Below are 21,046 nucleotides of genomic sequence, written 5' to 3'. Positions count from 1 at the left end.
TGCCGTGACAATTGTAGCGATCGACGACGGCATTGTCGTTGGCTACCAGCAGGTGAGACGATCTGGATTTGAGCCAAAATGGTCTTTGTGAACTCGGTTCACAATTTTTTTTTCCCGTATAAAAGTTGTAATACGCCGTACATGATTTGAAATGATAAAAAAAAAACGTATAAAATACGCGGAAAACGTACAAGTTGACAGGTATGTCGTATGATCGGGAATGAGTCAGTAGCTCAAGTCTGGCCACCCTGAGCTCATGGAGGTGAGGAAAACATCTTTTGAAATGGTCATTGGAGAACATTCTGCATGAGCACCCAGATCTGCTGCATGTGTCATTGTGGTGGCACACAACACAGTATTTATAGGAGGAAAAAAAAATAATAATAAGATTTAGCCCAAGGTATCCAAACGCACGACACCGTCATGCATCATACGCATCATTTGCAAGTAGTCATGTCCAAGCAGAGTGCCTGTTCCTCTGTGACTGGAGAGTCTTTTCACCCCCGCCCCCGTCCATCCACACACACACAAAAAAAAAAAAACATCCTGCTTTTGGTCCCCTTCTTCAAGAAAGTCCCTCGTCAAAAGTCTGAGGCGGCGATGGAAGCGTCCAGCAGCTGGCTGTGCGGTTACTCACATTCAGTCCCATCAAAAGGCAGAAGCGGTCATTTGTGAAACAAGTAGATTGGCCTCTGAAAACCTGAAGGAAGACATTGGTCATGGCATCAAATACAATGCAGAACAACCTCCCCGTTTTTACATTCGTGAACAACACAACACCTCTGGTTAAACTTTTCGGCGTCCCGAGGAACTCGCAACTCGTGAAGCCCACTTCATTGGTGAGATAGGAGGAAAACTGATCGGGCTTGAGGCGAATGCTGTGAAAATTCCTGTTGATGGTATCCTAGTGAGGAAGACAGGAAACATTCCATTCATTATGACTGAAAAAACAAAAAAAATGCTTGAAATAAAAGGACTTTGCGCTTTTACCGTCAGCTTCTTCCTCTTGATGTAGGATTGCCAGGGCTGCGGCTCGAGGATGAAGAGGCCTCCGGGATGAAGATGTCGGTAGACTCTCTTGAAGAGGCGCTTGAGGCCGCTGTCCCCCCAGTTCAGGTGAACCCATTTGGTGACGCTCATACACAGGATCACGTCGTACTCGGGCCGCTGGGTCACGAGCAGGTTGTCATTTTGCAGCACATAATTGGCCTGGACAGAAAGAGGGAGGAAAAAAAAAAAAGAAAATCAACAATACTGTAATTGGAGGCTATTTAGAACTAAATTCAAGTGCTTACGGACCACTTTGTTGACTTGATCTGGATTTGTATGTATTTATTTTTTTATTTCTAATGGCAAAGATGTGAGTTAAGGTTATAAAACACTGCTTCAAGGGGTTCACAGCCTGGCAGAATTGACTGATTGCAAGTGCAATGTCTTTTGGGTTCAATTGAGCACAGGGAGATTCAGTATGGAAAACCCTGCTCTCGTCATCGTGTTACATAACAGATCTCACAGCAGTATCAGTATCCATTAATAAATTGGACATGGACGAGGACAATGGAAGACATCATTCAGTGTTCTTGGCATGGGGCCATTAGAAGGCCCATTTTGTGTTCTTCGCTTCCCTTTCGCTGTTACCGGTGACAATTTTATGTCCAAAAATCAGTGGACTGTTGTGTGTGTGTGTGTGGTTTTTTTTCTCCACCCACGTGGTAAACCATCACTGCAGAAGACGGCCTAACGCAAGGGTGACACAAAGTGATACCCTTGACATCTTGTTACTATAGAAACAGTAAATCTACCTAACTCAGTTGCTTAGTGGAAATGGAGCTTGTCATGTAATGTTTAATAATAGAAGGTGGCTGGCTTTTATCAATGATGCTGAATTCTTTATATATTCATATTCATATATTTGTTGCATTTTTATTTTCTAAAATAATAGACCAGCCCAGTGTCCAGAAGACGCCATCTTACCTTGATGAAGGACACATTGGCGGGGAACTCCCCTGGCTTTGCGGTGGAGGATTCAGTAAGAGGAGGTGCAGCAATGGGCCCCCGGGAGATCTGCAGGGACAGAGGGAAAGAGCAGCTCCCGGGCTGATCGCTACCCACGCGCTCCATTTTTTCTATTTTGCCATCTTGTCTCTGAGCCTTGACCTGTTCTGTGCCACAAGAGTCCTTGCCGTCCGCCTCCTCCGCGAGGCCGCTTTCCCCTTTGAGTGTGTCGCCATTTTCCCTGCTCTCCGTGTGCCTCTCTTCGCCATCGCAGCCGGCGTTCCCCTCCTGCGTCGCCCGCCTGGCCTCTTGCGTCTGCATCTCGGAGAGGTAATGCCTGATGTTCTTGCGGGCAGCGTGCACCAGCCCGTTGTCAATGTCCAATCCCAATATGCGGGCTGGCCGCAGCATTTTTGCAATGTAGAGGGTGAGGTGGCCCGAGTTGCAGCCTAAATCGAGCACGCGTTTACCTTCAAACCACTCTGGGCGAAAGACGTGCACCCGGGGGTCTTCATTTGCACTCGGGTTGCGGTAACCGTAGTATTTGTTGTAGTTGCCATACTGGAACTTCTTCTTCTGTTGGTCCCTGGCCTGGTTGTGCGGATGCTGGTGCTGGCGACCTCCCGGAGCAGATTTGGATCCACTCCTGGGCGTGTGGAAGGAATTTTTGGATCCCCCAGGTTTGTGATTTTGCTCACCTGATGCAGATTTCGCTACAGGGGTAGAGTGAGTCACAGGGGGGTCCATTTTGCCAGAGTTGCGCCTCCGCTTGCGCCTGCTTATGTGCTGGTTAACCCCCCCTTGAGCGGAGGAAGTGGAATCCTCCATAGATATGGAGGTGGCTTCTTCCTTCAAGCTGGACGAATCGTCTGCAGAGAGGACACGAGAATCCCCCTCGCCACCGGAGACTCTGTCTGACACTTTCGAGACTTCCAGATTAGAACGGGTTACCGTACCAGGAAATGACACAGAGTCTCCAGTTTTGACCTCGTTTTTTCCAGATTCACAAAGGTGTAACTGGGTTGAAAAGCTGCCACCGTGATGTCTGTTACGATGCCTTCGCCTTCCGCCGCTTTTTAGGGGGGACACCAAAAAGCTGCTCTCCCCGATGCAGCTGTTCAGATTGAGAGGATCTGTGATGTCCCTGGGGATGAGGATCTCCACGGGATCTCGACTCTTTGCCGGCAACGGGGACGATTTTGGGGTTTCTGCATTCAGCGCCCGGTTGACCTCCTCATCCTGCAGGCTGTTGAGATTTAATGGGTCAAAAATATTCCCTCCCAGGAGAAAGTTAGTTGGCAGGACAGAGTCACTTTCTGAGTTTACCCGCCGTCTCCTTTTACCGGAGCTGGGATGCTTGAAACTAAAGCTTGATGTGTTGCGACGCTTCGCCACTCTCATTTGTTGATGCTGTTTGCCGTGGTGGAAGCTATTCCTGCGATTGATGCTCACCTCGTTCCCTTTGGATCTTGGCCCAGCGCCATGAGAGTGGCTCAGAGCGTCAACTGTGCTGGTGTGCTTTGGTGAGGCGGCGGTGCCGGGGACTGGGCAAGAAGCAGCCAAGTCCGAGGCGGCCACAGCTGCACCTTCCGCTAAAACTGAAGCGGCGCTAAAACTTCCAGAACATTCTGAAATCTGCAACGATGAAGTTGAGCTAGCCTGTGGGCTAGCGGTTTTTACAGTGTCTTCGTCAACGGACATTGCGCTTGATTTCCAGAGCCGGTTTGGACATGGAAACTTATATTGGATCTGGAAGTTAAGATAAGATATCCTTTATTTGTCCCACACTGGGGAAATTTACAGCCTTCAGCAGCAAGATTGTGGGTAGAAAGAAGAGAAAAGAAAACAAGAGATCAGATGGAAAAAGTTAGAAAAGCAACAGCATTTTAAATTGAACACTGACAACAATAACAACACTGTAAATAACAACATGACAAGAGCCTGCCATCTCTATGGGGGGAAAAAAATAAGTCATGGAATGAGCAGTTCAAAGCCTTTAAAATTTCAGCCAGCACAACCTTATTGGTGGATATTTTGAACTCGATCTGGTCAGTGAATTAAACTAAACAAAATGAGAAGATATTTTGAGAAATAATGAATTAGCTTTCAACTAATCCAGAGTTCCTATAGGTGATACCACACACAGATATTCCCCTGCAATCCAATTTTCCTCAACACACAAAAAAAATTACATTTCTCGTGAACCCAACATTCAATTTGCTATGTTCTTGGCGCGCTGTACTCAATTTCAAGTATCCATTCCAACCAGACGAAGCATTTTAAAGGTCTGTCATTTAAAAAAAAAAAGATTTGTCACATTGCTACTAACAAGAACATTAAATACACTTATTTTACAACTAATAATAAACTTTTACTTTTCAATCAGTCTCCCTTACAAGATCTATGAGGCTAATTTGTCTTTCACGCTTATTTAAACTGAACCACTACCAAAGTAGAACGTTGCCATATGAAGACGAGGCAGGGGTTAATGATGTGAAAAAGTTCGAGGCACTATGCTGGACAGTTATCCTGTTAGCATGTTAGCTCCTAGCATCCGGGCCAACGTCGAGTAAACGTTCCGTTTAAAAGACACCCGACGACCACAAAAAGTACCCAATTCGACGTGTCGCTGCCTATGAATAAACAACATGCGACTCGAACGGTGTTGAAAATATTTCAGCAACGGTCACCTTTTCGAGCGCAGTCCGGAGTGTGGACACCATCAAAATAATAGACTCACCTCACAGTTCTCCCCGCCTCCGTCCAGACTGTCACTAGCTGAGCTAATGTTAGCTAGCAGCTAACTAGCATACAAATGCAACCACATCGATGCTAACACGCGGCTAATACAAATATTATTATGAATAATAACATCAACACAGCGTATGTCTGCACTAGTTTGGCCGTGGTGCGGGGTTCATGCGTACCACACGCTCCTAGCTGCGTCCTCGGCCAACTCTCGATACTCGTGTCAGGCAAGTGGGTGAATAAATGATTGTGGCGTTGCAGTCGGCATGGCGGCGCATCCGGGCGCGGGGATGTAGCTTCAAGCTAACGGCGGGGGGGCGGAGATGACTTCGGCAAGGATTGATGGCGAGAGGCCGGCCTGATGTGGGGCAACCAGCAGCCTCTTTGATTCACATGACGGTCGCCGTCAGGACAGGAAGGTCACGAACTACTGCAAGCTGTATGGACATACTTTGCCTAAACTTGACGTGTTTATTCCGTTTTAAATGCTGCTCCTCTTCTCTAGGTCAAACCTTTTTCCCCCTCCCTGTATGCCTGCATTAATTGACAGTGTCATAGAGTAGAGGTGGCAAAGTACTCCCATGCTGTAGAAGCACAGATCTTTCTGATAAGTGAGTGTGTAAGTAAATAAATAAACTCTTTTTCAAGGGCGATCTGGCAAGAAGGTGGAGCATAAATCACCTCAGAACTAGAACCCCAAAGAACACAGCCAAGTAAGCATATACCGTATACATATAAATGAAAACTGCCGAAAAGACGACAATCCATTCAGATAGACAGCAGTAATCAGTAAGTGACCATATACGCTAAGCACAAAAATGTAAACTAAACAGCAGCAGTCTCGCACATCGCAACACAATATCCTTATTGTGCAAAGAAAACTACTACAGTACTGGGTCAGAGTAGGACCATCAGGAATCAAGAAATGTAGCAATTTTTAGATTAAAATTACACAAATCAACGAGCCTACTTTGAGTTGACAGAAAATCAAATAAATAAACATCTGAGGTGTGTCACATTCAAAAGACATTTTTTTTCACTTTACAGGGACTTTAAAGCGCATTTCAGCCTTGTAGGGAAGAGCAAAAATAAACGGAGACTGTTTTTCCGTAAAAGGCCACCAGAGGGAGACACCACGTCAATTCAACAGTTGAAGGCCACCTGCTGGTCCACCCTTGTGCAATCTCCTCCGTGTGTTTTGCTGTAAAAATTATATCTCACGTCATTTTGTCCTATTATTTATATAAGTGTTTGTTTTAGTTAAAGGAGGATGTTTTGAAATAAACATTTTTATTCTATTTTTTAAAGTTCTTGATAGGGGAAATAAGAAACCGTAGTAAAAAAAACAGCCGTTGATGCTCTCTGCCCTTGATCTGGCAGCTTGTTCTTAATTGGGTTCTAAATCAGTGCCGCCGTTGGGTAAATGCACCCCCCCCCCACACACTCTAATCTCCATAAAGGAGAAATAAGGGAGAGGGTACCTGTTCCCTCCCTTATGTCAGTCTCTTTTCTCATGGAAATAAGGGTGCGGCCCTCGATTCCGGGCACCATCTGCCCTTCCTCAGGGTTTGGGCCCCAAGCAGTCCAGACATGCTCTATTGTTTGTGTGTGTCCAAGCAGAATGTGGTGAGTACACGCAGCCCTTGTGGCCCAAAAAAGCGCTTTGGATCAAGAGCACGGGTCTGTTGTTCATTAGCGTACATGTGACAGAAGAGGGATGGGAGGCTTCAAGCGTGGCCTGTGTGCCATAACATCAGGGAGTATGTTTTTCCTTTGAGGTGTGGTCAGGCTTTTAAATGTGATGTCATTCAAAGTAACCGTTGACTTGACAGGTCAACTGCGCTTTTGAACACGTACATCATGTATGAAATGCTTTCATTTTAGCTGATGCTTGCCAAAGTTGGATGTTAAAATGTGATCTGCAGTCTTGAAGAGAAGCTGCATAACGCAGAGATGATCTTTAAACATAATTTGGAGCCCTTATAAAAGCGTCTCAAACATCACTCACGTGCTTTTTTTAACATTTCTTATCTTACATCGGAACGCCCCCAAAGCTTCTGTTTCGACTGAGGTGTTCAGGCCGCGTGTGTCTGTCATAGAAGTGGCATTTACAAAATAAGTAGGGAACACTTAAGTCTGCCTCTCAGTGCACCGCATTTTCGGAAACAACAATAATAGGACATGTGAAGATAGTAACGTGGTCAATGTTGCCATTGATTTACTCAAAAGTTGCATGTACATTTTTGGACCGGTCATTGAATCATAACGTGACCTCAGTATGCTGGACCCGGCTGCCCTCCTCATTTTCCGATCTCCACGCTGCCGGCTGCATTGAGATTAGTTATTGAACTGGTCAAGCAAAGGGAAACAAGGCCGCTTCAGAGATTCGGAGCACAATAAGCCAGCTGTCAGAGGGTGGGGCTTGCCCAGACCGCGGTTGTCATGGCTAGGGTGTTGCGTCGCCTTCACAGAGAGGATAGGTGATCCTGTACGAGTTGGACATGCGCTGATTAGTACTGACGCAAGGCTTAATTGGGCCAGCTGGATTGATCAAACATTAAAATTTCAGCAACAGCAATTAATAAAAAAATCTATGTCTTTATTTCTCATTGAGGATGACCCTTTCTGGCCTGTTTGCTCACATATCCTTTTGATGATGCGTCCAACTGCATAATAATGAACACCAGTGTGTCTATGCATTCACGAACATTAAAAGCCTCTTCCCAATCCACAGAGGCTCCACGTTTGTCTCTCTGTAACTCTTTTATATTCAAAAGGTCACTCCAGCCTCATCTGAATCACCGTTGATGTCCTTTGAGGTATAAGAAGATGAATTAAGATCACAAGATTCTGATCTTCGGCCACATTTGGTGATTTTTTTTTTAATGTTACAGACAAATGGAATTCATTCAACCGCTTTGATTTTCACATCCATCAGGTATGCTCCGTGCTAGCTCCCACTGAGCCTTATTATCCTCTTTGATGGAGCAGGTTGAAACGTGCCATAAAACCTAAATTTCAAAACTTGGCAAGGCCTTCCAATGTATTAAGTGCACGGCATTTAAAATCAAGCTGTAATCTGTCATTACTGTGCTCGGCTGTCCACGCTTAACCTGCTACCATCAGGAAAAAAAAAAACCATCAATATTTACCCGTGATCAACTGCATTGAGGCCCACTAACCTCAATTTAATTCCTTTTTTTTGTGGTGGGTGCAGGGGGAGGGGGGTGGATGGTAATCTGTTGTGTTAACATACACAGCCTCACACACAGGCAGAGTAAAAGTAGTCGTTGTGTTTGTGGATGCAGCTGTAGCATGGATGAGCGTGACCTATTATGTTCTGCATGCCAAATTTACCAGTGAAAGGCTTAAGTTAATCTGATGTAGTAAAATGAAGCACATTTAATAGACTGTCCATAGTAGACATCAGTGTAGTTCCATCCATTCCACTAATACTGGACATTGCTGTGGCTACTTCTTGTTTGAATAATTATTTGACATTTGCGTGAATTGAAATGACTTAGAATGTAAAAATCTTTGTGCTTGCGTAGTATTAGTGGTGCAATATTGGCTATAGGATGCGTGTGAGATGATAAATGATTGAGTAAAGTTTCTCATTTCGAATAACGTGCTCTGTTGAACAGTGCATATGTCCTCTATGTTGTCCCGGATTCTTGAAATTTTCATTCTGATTTAGTGACTTGTGTCTACTTGAGAATGTTGGATTTGCACTGGCAAACTAAAATTGCATTTGTCTTCATTTCCAATGTCACGGCTTAAGCTTAATGCTCCTGAGAGTTCAAGAAAAAGTAGATAGTCAAAAGATCCGTGTGGGATTATACTTCATCTGCCATATATCTAAGACCTCTTAAGACAAAATGCATGGGCCTTTGCTGAGCTCTTGAGGATGAATGACGGGCCTTTAACTGTGCAATATTTGCAGTGAGAACTAGGAACATTTTTCACCCTCGTTGTCTTTTCAAATCACTCCCCATTTGAGTCAGTGCTGTCAACTGAATAGCTATGTTGCTCCTCAACAAGGGGTGTCGACGTTACAGGCGTTGTCAGGACAACCAGCCAGGATCCACAGGGCCTTGGAGAGCCTTTCCACCTTGAGCTAGATGCTAGCCATGAGATTCAGCAGATGCTGCGTCCTTCAGCCAATCACAGGTGAGCTCGAGCAAAAAGATGACATCATAGGCAAATTAAAGTCAAATGCAGCCAGGGATTTGGTTGCCATGTCTGCCCGCCTCTGAATCCTCGATTGGCATTATAGGCTGTATAGATAGATGACTCCCAGGTATTAAGTTGTCATTTTGTAAAAATCTGAAAAAAGGTTTAGGATGATAAAATAACAAATTGTTGTGCCACGTTTTGAATGTCATTAAAATCTGGCCACAAAGTTTTGTCCTGACACGAGGACACACACACGTGTCAATTAAATAATTTGCATGTTCTAAAACAACACTCGGGTAACACAGGAGTAAATCATTCCAGGTGATCCAGTGTCCGGACAGACATTGTGTGCACAAATTCACGTGTTCTATTATTATTTTCTTAACTCAAAGAAAGTCATATTTTCCATTAAAATATTCCCCATTGCCCACAACAAAGTAAAACTGGTACAATGTTATTTCTGGCTCATATTCTGTGGGGCTTGTGGTTTAATAAGGACACACACGCACACGCACACGCACACGCACACACACACACACACACACACACACACACACACACACGCACACAAAGTTTTTTTTTTTTAATTGTATCACGAATGAATGACATCTGATAGCATCTGGATGTTAATGCTTCAGGAGCATGTTTCGCATATATGCTACTTGGTGTTGAGGAATTTTGTGCACTCTTTGTATATTATTATTGTTACTATTCTTCTTATTTTAATGTTGTATTTGTCCTTGCGGACTGAAAACAAGTCTAATAATAAATAAGAAATCTGTGATTGACATTATAAGATTTGTAGTTTTTTTTGATTTATTTTACGAGGTGAGTAATGCGATTTAAGTATGCACAAAAAGAAAAAAAAAAGCAGAACGTGTTAATTCTGTCGCGCCCTCCCGACCGTCTCACTGAACAGTTTTGGTCTGTCAAACAGAAAACCAACAACGTCTTCCTGTCTGCTAGCTCCTCCCCCGGACCCGCTTCCCTCGTTAATATTCATCCTCTCGACCAATAGTCGAAACAGGGCGGATGACGTCACGATCTAGGGAACAGCGAACAGCCAGTGAAGCATCCAGCCAGCCAGCCAGCCAGCCTGCCGAGCAAGCCTGCTTTTAGGGTCAGGAACTGGTCTGACAAGAGAATGGCAATCCTGCCCTAAACTGTCACCAGGACCAGGACGGAAGACGATGGTTCCAGCACAGGTGATGGCTCATTGGCGAACCCTGGACCGAGAGAATGTGAAGATATATTTCAGGTAATTTCCTCTCTGTGTATGGAATATGGGGATGTTGAAGACGGGGAGGCAGGAGAGGCGAGGAAGAGGACGGGAGGAGGGGAGACGGAGTATGTATGTCGGGGTGCTTTGTCGCCCCTTTTGCCTGTCTTGCGCTCTGCAATGGGCCCGGCTAAGGAGGCAGCTGTTAGAACTGCAGTCTGTTCCGAGTGGGCCTGGGTGACTGCATAATTCAAATGGGCTTGACGTGTTCTTTTTTTTTTTTTTTTAACCATCCTATATCTGCGCCCCCACCTCCACTCCTCTGCATTTCATCAACTCTGCACGTAGTGCAGGCACCCCCTCGCAAATTAGTGATGGGGAGGTGTTTCTAATCAATAGTGGCGTTTGTGTAGGCCCGCAGCAGCTGCAGTTGCCAACACAAGGACCCCCAAAATATAAAGAAGCCTCGCTATTTTGGGTTTAGTCCTGAATTTGATGGATGGTTGGGAGCTGTATGTGCGGATGCTTCATATGCTCACGGATGCTCTTTGTTACCTCTGTGCTGCATCCTTTTGAGGCCTCTCTAGAAAGGATGATGTAGGAGGAAAAATGTCTTTTTTTAGGGGAGGGGGGTGTCAATAGCCATACACGCGAAGCTGGGACGTGCCTCTGTCTCCTGGCTTTGACATGGACGTGTGCAGCAGTTTCATGGCGGCTCCACTGACAAGCAGATATACAACATCTGGTCACCTGACTTCTTTGGGGATGGAAATGGGGGCGGGGGCCGGTCCTGTGAGAGCCGAGCCGCTATTCCTCGGATTCCTCCACAGCCCATCGGTGGAGGACAATTGGTCGGATGGGATCCAGATGAATGTGCGTTTCCACTGCGTGCAAGTGAGCTAAGGGGAGAAATCCATCTCCGGCGCCATCCGTCCCTGAGATTTGTGAGGCGCAAGGCCTGCTGGGAAACCTGTTGTCTCGCTGTCAGGCGTAAGGGAGATTTTTAGGGAGTCAACGTAGTGATGGAGGGGAGGGTGAGATGATAGCAAGGAGAATTGGGGGATGGGTTACTGAAGGTGTTCCTCTCTGCTAACACTGGTCTGCTGTCTATTGACAGTCAGTCGATGCTTCTATTTATGCTTCGATGACACATATGATTTCCTTGCCCTCATATTTCAGAGGAAATATTTAGTTGCCATGCCAGGTTGCCCAAGACCTACCGATCCACTGCCTAAGTCGACACATATATATTCACCACAATATTCTCGACTGTTGTATTCTCTTCCTTCGTGGTTGGGCTCATAAAGTCCCCACATCTTCATCTGCAGATATCCAGCACAGGAACGTCCCTCCGACTGCCCCACAAACCCAGAATTCACTGTATCCGGTCTGTCTCCGTTGTCTCTGAAGGTTACGTTGCAACTCATGAAAATTTCATCGCCGAAAACAAGTAGGGAAAAGGTAACATGGCCGATTCCCACGACACTCATACGTTTGTATTCGGCGTTAGTGGAAAGGTTTGGTAAAACTGCACCGTCCGCTGTGCTGTTTGTAGAGTAAACAAATGTGCGGGTGAGGGGGAACGAGCACAAGTTATAATGCCGGTGTGTCATTTCAGTCATTATCAGGGCTATGATTAAAAAAAAAAAAGAAAAAAACTTCCTGCATGATGTAACTTGCAGATTAGGGTCAACTGACTTTTTTGTTTTCACTTTTGGTTGTAATTGACATTTCACTTCTGAGTGAAATGAATCTTTATGCCCCCCAATAAAAATAATAATAATAATAATAATAAATAAATAAAAATGCAGGAGGTATGTATCCGGATCCAAATTGTAATTGTTTGACCTTGGCATAAGGTTTGCTCTCCACCGAGTGATACCATGAAAAAATAAAAATAAAAAAGCCGTATGATTTTATGCTGGCCTATTTTCCCTCCCGTGTTTGCATTTCTTTGCACCCCCCCCCTTATGTTTTCCATTATGGCAGATGTAACCCAACACACGCAGCCTCGCTTACCTCGCCTCGACTAACAAAAGCAGCAGAACATCGTCTTGGCCTGCGGCCCACTTAAAGTGGACTTCTCTGAAATCTGATACACGTACAAGGAGGCCTCCATCTGTTGGAGTCGGGGTGAGACTTGCTGCTGGTTAGCGCATTGTTCCGTCAAGTCACCGTTAAGGTCTCCCGTGTCTTCTATCAATGTTATGCGGGGCGTGTGTTTGTTTGAGGGTCAAACTTGACTTCAGCGGTGTATTGCCGTAGGTGTGTCAGGGCTGCTCTATGTGTGTGTGTGAGTGTGTGTGTGTGTGTGTGTGTGTGTGTGTGTGTGTGTGTGTGTATGTGGTGGATTAGCATGTAGGATTGGAAGCCATCTGGCCATTTTGTTCTCGTTGGGGAGGGGGAGTAAGTGCGAGGGATGGATGGAGGGAGGGAGACACTCACACACTGACACATTGACACAGCTTCGGTCGTAATCTCCCTACTTGATGTCTGTTGCGTCTTTACAATACCCTTACTTGTCCGCGTGCATTAATGTCTTTGTCTGAGGTCCACGGAAGTCCCGTCTGCATTTGGGACGCGTCCAACTGCGGCTGGAAATTTGACGTTGAGGACGTTGCAAAACGATTTTCTTGGGAAGGTTCGGCTTTCCAGAAAGTCAGAGACGCTGCACCCTTTTACTGTTAAGATGACTCAGAGGATGAAGATGGACAGAGACGTGCTGAATATCAGGATGAAATGTTGCAGAGTTGGAAGAGGTTTAAGAGATTAGCAAGTTTCACTGGGTCAGGCGTTTGCAGAGGGGTTGGCTGAACTCGAATGCCTCACGTCGGAGAGCCCCGAAAATCAAAGTTCGATGTTAAGGGAATTAATTGAGAGGAAGACTGCAGATCGCTCCCTCGTTGATTCACGTTTGGGTTTCCTGAATGTTGTAAACTCACATTTCGGCCCTCCTTTTTTTTTTTTTTTTTTTTTTGACAGTGCCGGATTTGACTTTACATGGGGGTGAGCTGCACGCGCCGCACGGTCCAGCTGCGGTATTTAACTGCTCTTAATTCCCGAAAAGCTGTTTTGGCGAGCGCGTGATTCAAGCTTCGTAAATGCAGGTGAAAGGGAAGATCGCACAGTGTTGCTTCGCCTCCAAAGAGCTCCGTTTATTTTCTCAGCTGCAGCGAGGTGCGACTATTGTGTACGCTTTCTGTTCCACGCTTTCTGTTCTCGCTTGCTGGCCCAAAAAGCGAATATGAGGCTCACGAGGAAGTGCGCTGGAGGGCAGCAGAATCATAACGTCAGCAAAAATATTGACATTGACTCATAAAATGAATAAAGTCACAAAAATACTTATAACTGCATAAAGCCACCTCTTGCATTTATTGCCATTCGACTGCTGGTGTACGTTTTAAAGCGCCTGCTGAGTGTCACTACTTTTTCAACATCTGTTCCTTGAATGTGAGTGCAAACACACAAACACAAAACGCTGACTGCTTGAGGGATATTGCTAACATGAGCCAAATGTAGGTTACAAATATATTTCCGATTCCAAAGTGGAAACTTGTTAGAATAAGTGTGTTATATTGATGCTCCTGGCTTTCCTCTGCACTACGTGCACGCCCACACGCAGACGCGCGCACATGCGAGTTTATCGGTCAGCATTTCATCACTGTCTGCTCTTGTTTTCTCTCTGCGCTCTCGTTATGTTTTTTGGGTCACATGCCAATGACGCAACCAACAACAACACACCTTGACTACACACACTTGACTAGCAGCGTGTCCTTTGAAGCGCACCCATTTCGAGAATCGATTGGCTGTTCATGAAACAGGCATTGCAGCATGCTTGTGCAAGAAAACGTGTACGTTTGTTATGTGTCGTCATTGCTGGCTAATGGAAACCGATGCCTGCGTGTGTGGACGGTTAAACATCTGGCCAGGTCCAGAACAGCTTCTCCTCTAATCCGTCATGGTTATGAATCAAATGAAATTCAATTCAAATTCAACATGTGTAAGATAATATAACATTCATACAAAAACATCACCAAATAGGTGTGCTTGAAAATGGAAGTAGAGCCTCTTCTTCAGTAATTTTGCCTAAACAGACAATCTGTCACGTTAATGCGGCTAAAACTGCTTTCAGGGTGCTACAGATGTAGTCCACTTAACACCCGACAAAGTAAAACACTTTCATTCCATTGCTGCAAGCAACAAAATTGTCTGTTGTGACCGTTCATTTGATTCTTTTCACACTTTTCATTTTCTATTTGTGCTGATGACACATCGTCATCAAAAAAGGGAACGCATGCATGACTCCATTAAAATTATTTTGTTAAAATGTCATTTTTACCTATTTTTTTTTCAGGGGCGGTAGTGCACACATGCTCGTGCAAGTGGGACTAGGATATAGCGGCACACAGCTAAATATTAAATGGCAGACAGTCTGGCCTCTCACACCTCCCCGGCAGGGGGGTTTGGGGAAGGATGAGACTTTGGTGGTGAATAAATTAGCCTGCGGGGTGGATTAACCAGTTTTCTCAGTTTGTTTAATAAGGGGAACGTTATCCCTCAGCCGTTGGAGCTGATCAACTGAATCCTTCAAAAGTCAGGGAATGAGGGGACCAACAAGACCTACTTCCTCTATAGTTGATCTGTTTCATTTCATTGAAGGACGAATTTGAAAACAATGTGGATATGGTGTTTTAGCTTCTCAACAAAATAAGATGTAAAGCTTGGTTGATTTTGAGGCAAACTGTGAAAAGGCCACAATCAGGTAGAACAAGATCAGACAGCGACATCTGGCTAGTGGCTAATAATAGCGACCCCCCACGCTAAGTGATTAAGAGATGGTTGGGCTCTGTGCTGCATGCTAACTAGCAGCTAAGGGGTAGCCTGCCACAGGTTTGTCTTTGTAAAAAGGAATCTCCCTTCAAGAAGTATGCGAAAAAGAGAAGTCTTCAGAACACAGCGGGTTGTCATGGGGTCAGGCTGAATGGGCATTTACAGTAGAAGTGCGCACGGGCATAGAATCCATTAGCTTAGCCTTTGATATTGCGCAATCATGCTCCAGTTGGCATATTATGGACTGAATGTAGGCCTTTTTTGTCAACGCAAGATGTTAGCATTTTCCGAGACATGGACAACACCCGCTAAATATAGACATTCAAGGAGACTCTTACCATTTTGTCATTCATAAAGGCGAATGCGTCCCAACCATGGGCACAAAGCAACGGCTAGCTTCCACCAGAGCCCTTCTCTTCAAGCGGCCAGTGAACCCTCTTCAGCGAGGCCATTACTGGATTCAGGATTAGAGCCTCTTCCTGTGTTAGCCGTTCAAATTCAGCATTAATGTTTGAAAGGCCCGCTCGTCGTGGTGAGATTAATATTTCATGGGAGGGAAATGTGAAAACATCCTCTGTAATATCTGCCTGAGTGTTGGAGTGTCAGGGTTGTTTTTTTTAAATACATTCCAACACCACATTTAGCAAAGGACACTGACGCAATTATTGACATTGTTTGCATTCTTTTAACTGCCCTAAAGAAGAATATAGAAACGTGTGAAGGCGAAATGCAGACTTTGAATCAAGGACATGCTTATTGTAGAGACAGTACAGCTTCCCTGGCAGTGTGGATTGGGTCTTTTTTTTTTTTTTCTAACACGAAAGGGACAAATCTGTGATGTCTGAGAATAAAACATTTTTACCCGTCAACCCAGTGCGTAGTAACCTAGCATTGGCTCAGCCCCCTTTGGACCCAGCACTGGGTTAGCTATTTCAGAGTTTGGGTTTACTTTAGACACAGCAGTTTTAAAGAGTGTGGCTTGTCGCAGTGGACATAAGAACAACCAATAATGTGATACAAGTGTGCCTCCGCCCCTTTTCCACAAGTATTTAATCAGAGCTCGCAGTGCTGAGTCTTCAAAGAGAAAGTGTTTGAAGTGCTTTGTGTCTTGTAGGTAGGTTAATGTTGTGTAGTTTAATTTTAATACAGTATTGATTATTTGCTCTAGTTTTATATATGCTTCACTACAGTCAAGTCTGGTAAACATAATTACTTGTTAGGACTGCAGTCTTTTTGTGGAATTGTTGTCTACCGTAGTGCCAAAAGTGGAATTCTATTTTTTATGTTGTGTACTCTTCTTTTTTTTTTTCTATGTGTCACAAAGGAGGACAAGAGGCGTTGTGATTGAGTATGAGCTATATTGTGGGAGTCGTGTGCATGTCAGCTGAGTTCATTATGTGGCGTTGTTAGTATTGATCCATTTTTCCTCTGTAATTGGTGACCAGATAGTGATCCCCCATCGATCGCATCTCAGTTGCACTTGTCATAAGCCATGATGCATGACCCGGCTTCACAATGATATCATCAGTGGTTTTAAAGATACTACAGACCTGCGTCAATGGTGAGTCACATATCATCACCTTCTTAAAATAATGTCATATTTTGACAAAAATCTTTTTTTTTTGCCTGAAAGGGAAAAGTCGTGTCAAAAATGATCTTTTCAATATCTTCTGTGCACACACACCCCACCCCCACACTAGTCTGAACACGGTATTCAATATCACGCAGTAAAGCCACCCTGTTTTTAATCATCTCGGGGGCGGCCATTTTGCTGTCGTATTGACCCAATACTGGCACCTGAAAATGGCACCCGAGTGCCTCAGAGCTCAGTTTACAAATGTCACATGACCAATTCCAGAAATTAGGTGTGCCTTGAGAGTCGTTCCCTGAGCCCTTTCACACTGTGATGTCATTTTCAGTCGACGGCAAGTGGCCCGACACGTTATGGTTAAGTCAATATTTGACTCGACTTCCGCTTCAAACGTCGCTTCACGGCACCTATCACCTCTGCTAGAATCAACGACACCTTTCGTTCAACAGATGATTCAATTCTACCACAGCAATGAAAATATTACGGCAACCATGATACCGGCAGTAGTTCAGTTTTTCGTGTTTTCAAGGAAAAAAAAAAAAGAAAACATGACTTCGGCCATTCGTTTCAGAATGTGACGAAATAATCGTCTGTTTTTCAACACCCCGTCGTTGTCAGACACACCGGGCTGCTGCAGACCCAACCAGAAACTATCTTTCTAAAAATACATTATGAGCTCAACATTTCATTTATAGTTTGCCCTTCTCACACTTGTGTGCAACAATGCTACTGTCATGCGAACTCCAAAGACACTCTTTGTCAAAAAGGTTGTGTGTTTTTTAGAGTAAACAGCCGCATGTAAGATGAAGGATTGTAAAAGGTTGAGCGTCCTTCCCTGATGTCCTTTGAAGCTGACACAGCTCGTGCTCCAAACTTCCTGACAGACACTCATCTCATCAATTAATCAATCAGGGGCTGCTCTAATCCCCGCGCTTCCCCAGAATCTTAATTCTCCATTTTGCCGAGGCCTTTTGGACAATCCGCTCGGTGCCGTGCCTCCGTTTGCAAAAGACTGGAACACAGGTTGCGCTCTCCAACTTCTCCTCAGTCCAACATCAACATAGTGACCTTCAGGACTTCTTGAAATTTCACACCGAGGTTGACTCTGTGAGTTGTCTACATTGGCAAAGTTTCTTCTTCGCCCTGGCGGCTCTGATCAGATGACTGAGCTCCTTTCCTCCATCTTCAGGGCTTCTTGCCAGGTCCTATCCCTGCTGAGTTTCCAGTGAAGATTTTTTGCTGAAGATGAGCCATGATTGGTTGTTACCTGAGCCCTGATAAACTGTGATGTCATTTTCAAGCGACAGCAAGTGGCAAAATGATTTCAGTTTTGGAATAGGAAATCTGAATTTTGTAAAGTGGGACGTATTGTCCTTTTTTTTTCTGTGAGAAGTGATATTTTGACATGAATGCCAACAGAAATGAGAGCACTGGGTCCTTGTCATAGTAATCGAGTCAATAAAGGGCTGGTTGCATCGTGAAGAATTTGGCCCAACCAGCCATGTTGCCCTCTGCAAAGAGATGGCCATTTATAATCGTATAACACAATAACGTGAGTCGTTTTAGGTCACCGCGAAGGCACGTGTGAATCGCAAGATTCGGAGCACACGCATTTTGTAAGAGCTCAGGGTCGGCTTTTGTTTGTTAATGTAGGTCTCCATGAAGGGGGCGGCCCGGCCGGCCCGCTTTTCTGGGACGATCGTGCGGCGCATCACATGATGGGCCCGGCCTCGGGGGTTGAGGCAGTGAAAGGAGTCTTAACATGCTAGTGGGATGCGGAGGTGGCAAACGAATACATGAGTGTCGAACGTCTTAATATAGCGCAGGTTGTCACATGCGAGACAATTCAATTCACTTTGTGGCGGCTTCAAGCCAATGGCGCTTTAACCAGATTTCTGCTATTGGAAGGCTAAATTAGGTCAAAGCTCAGACCACTTTGCACCGAGGACCGTTAACGTGCCTCCGAATGCGCTGTGGTCTGTCTGATGTGACAGTCACATTACCCCAATTCCGCTGCCTCAGAAAGCAGCTGACCAGAAAAGGAACTGTGTCCATCACGACCCCGACTGGACCTTTTGCACCATTTTGTGGATGTCACATCAGAAAACAGGAAGTGCTGTTGTTCACTTATCACGCGCGCTCTCTCTCTCTCTCTCTCTCTCTCTCTCTCTCTCTCTCTCTCTCTCTCTCTCTCTCTCTCTCTCTCTCTCTCTCTCTCCCCCCCCCCAATCTAAAATGTTTCGGCGTGCGAAATGTTTTACGTTGAAGGCTCGATGGTCACACTGCTCGAACCGTCACTCTTTCTCTTTTCCAGGACATTGTGAGTGCTACTAAAGATGTCTGATAGTGTCGATATTGAAGAGAAACCACCGGCCCCCCCCTTGAGAATGAACAGTAGTTCCAGAGACTCTTCATCAGTGAATCCCGCCTCCAAACCGCTTCCAATGGCCCCCGAAGAGAAAATCAAGAAAGTGCGCCTGCGCTCCATCTTCCCCGGAGGCGATAAGAGTGAGTACCCGTCCGTCACCGCCATCTCACCTTTCCTGCTCCACCCCCTTCCGCCACTTCTTTGATTCCGAGTACAATAATCCGCGTCGAACCAATAGAAATGGAGTTTGTGTCGATGATTTTGCCTAGCAAACAAGAAGAAGGAGAAGGAGCGTCCCGAGATATCGCTTCCCTCCGACTTTGAACACACCATCCATGTGGGCTTTGACGCAGTAACAGGAGAATTCACAGTGAGTGTCGATTTCACCCGACGGGGCAGCCAAGTGATCGCCCCGTCATTCATTCAGAAACATCGCACGTTGATAAGGACGCTGACCTGATCCACATTCAATCAATCGATGTGTCCGAATGACAAAATCTGTCATTTTTTGCATCCCTCACACTTCAATATTATTTTCGCTGCACTCAAATTGCAAAAGAATGAACAAAGTCTCTCCCAGTTTTTGGCTTGCGCGTGACTTTGAAAAGCATCATTATGCATTTTAAAAATAACCAATAAGAACTTGATTGTTTGCCAAACGGCGGCGTTGTGACACACGGAGGGCGCCGACGGTGACTTAGTGCGGTTGGGTTTCGGACTTTGAAGTCGGAACTTCATCCGCTACGTTGGCTTCGCTAGAACTGGAAAGTGTCGGCATTGATTCGAAACCGTGTCACATCATTTAGTTCCAGTCAGTCACAGATGAAAAGATTTGCCTGCAAGCAAAGTTAGCGATGCTTATTAGCAATCATTTTCTACAGTATGTAATTTGTAACACATTCCATTTCTCCGACAGTATCAATCAAAATTATTATTTTTTCCCCTTTCTCGAGACACGATGCAGCATCAAGCTCTTGTTTTTTTAACCATTTAATCCATTTAGTCCACGCAAGCGCCTTCTGCGGTTACCATGGGAACAACACTTGGCGAGATTACGATTTCTCCTGGTGTATTATAACGGAAACCAACCAAGTGTCAATCCAGCCGTTGACATCGGAGTGTTTTGAATGTAGTATTTTCATCTTAAAAGTCTGACAACCCCCCTCCTCCCATACGCACCTGTGTGGCTGCAGGGCATCCCGGAGCAATGGGCGCGCCTCCTGCAGACGTCCAACATCACCAAGCTGGAGCAGAAGAAGAACCCACAGGCTGTGTTGGATGTGCTCAAGTTCTATGACTCCAAAGAGACGGTCAACAACCAGAAGTACATGAGCTTCACCTCAGGAGGTACGCAGCTCCAAGAATGCTCATCCATTGGAAGAAAAAGGGACTTTGAAGCGGTCTTTGAATGCGCTCGTTTCTTTCTATTTCAGACAAGTCTGCCCACGGTTACATAGCAGCAAACACTCTGGTGAGTAAATGGCGTGATTCGGGTTTATTACTTAGTTTGTTCAGTTTTTTTCGATTCACGCATGCTACTTTTTGCTTCCGGTGGCCTCTTTGGCCTGTTCATTCGAAATGTTAGCATTTAGCCCGACCTTACTTAGAGGTTGGACTTGTTGAAATTACGCAATGCACACACTACCAAGTATGACGTTGAGCATTTTGTCGTCATTTCTCTTCTCGTCTAAAAAGTCTCACAGGTAAGTTTGAACATTTTGTGCATTCGATTCATCGGCGTGACTGGTGGAGTTGCTATCAGTGCACACGCTTTTTTTTCCCTTTCATGGGCAAAATGCGCACATTCCCACTCGTGATGCCGTCCCACTAATTCCCTGAACTTTTGCAGCCATTCCAGTCAGTTTTGCACTCAAAAAACTGAGCCTCCGTGAGAAGGACCGCTACTCCGAGTTTATTTTTCCGATCGACTTAACTCGATTCCGTAATGCAAACAGTGGCCCGAGCTTCGGTGAAGGCTCGGCTGCATTGAGGAGGACTCCCACTAGGCTGACCTTATTCCTCGCTTTGACCAGAGTAATCTATGCTTTTAATGCCTTTCTCTGCACACACGCTCAGCCGGGTGAAGAAGTGCAATCCGAGTTTGGCGGGGGTCGGGGGG

The 21,046-nt window shown here is 45.2% G+C and overlaps 2 protein-coding genes across 11 annotated transcripts in view; one reads left to right on the top strand and one right to left on the bottom strand.

Moving 5' to 3' along the window:
- Positions 1-212: 212 nt before the first annotated feature.
- mepcea (methylphosphate capping enzyme a) lies at positions 213-5,397 on the bottom strand. Of its 4 annotated transcripts, XM_019873220.1 has the most exons (6): positions 4,686-4,734; positions 2,158-3,744; positions 1,975-2,064; positions 991-1,209; positions 781-904; positions 213-700 (listed from the first exon to the last, which is right to left on the bottom strand). In XM_019873220.1, exons 1-6 carry the CDS (start codon positions 4,716-4,718, stop codon positions 666-668), a joined length of 2,088 nt encoding a protein of 695 aa, XP_019728779.1. In that variant the 5' UTR covers positions 4,719-4,734; the 3' UTR covers positions 213-665. The 4 variants fall into 4 exon arrangements, with proteins under 4 accessions (XP_019728779.1, XP_019728777.1, XP_019728778.1 ...); XM_019873218.1 differs by lacking the exon at positions 4,686-4,734 and adding an exon at positions 4,736-5,397 and having other exon boundaries at positions 1,975-3,744; XM_019873219.1 differs by lacking the exon at positions 4,686-4,734 and adding an exon at positions 4,923-5,397 and having other exon boundaries at positions 1,975-3,744.
- A 4,563-nt stretch (positions 5,398-9,960) lies between these two features.
- The window catches only part of LOC109517832 (serine/threonine-protein kinase PAK 3), a 17,006-nt gene continuing 5,920 nt past the window's right edge, over positions 9,961-21,046 (top strand). For 3 of the 7 annotated variants that reach the window (XM_019873230.1, XM_019873229.1, XM_019873225.1), the window contains exons 1-5: positions 9,961-10,177; positions 18,874-19,067; positions 19,197-19,297; positions 20,121-20,274; positions 20,361-20,398. In XM_019873230.1, the coding sequence (XP_019728789.1) occupies positions 18,896-19,067; positions 19,197-19,297; positions 20,121-20,274; positions 20,361-20,398 (465 nt within the window). In that variant the 5' untranslated portion in view covers positions 9,961-10,177; positions 18,874-18,895. Of the gene's footprint in view, positions 10,178-15,912; positions 16,083-16,413; positions 16,530-18,873; positions 19,068-19,196; positions 19,298-20,120; positions 20,275-20,360; positions 20,399-21,046 lie in introns of those variants that run through there. The other 4 variants (XM_019873231.1, XM_019873228.1, XM_019873227.1 and 1 more) reach the window with 3 other exon arrangements.

The sequence above is a fragment of the Hippocampus comes genome, unplaced genomic scaffold (genome assembly GCF_001891065.2).
Source record: "Hippocampus comes isolate QL1 unplaced genomic scaffold, H_comes_QL1_v1.1 scaffold59, whole genome shotgun sequence".
Taxonomy (NCBI): domain Eukaryota; kingdom Metazoa; phylum Chordata; class Actinopteri; order Syngnathiformes; family Syngnathidae; genus Hippocampus; species Hippocampus comes.
This window is presented reverse-complemented; position numbering and strand designations above follow the sequence as displayed.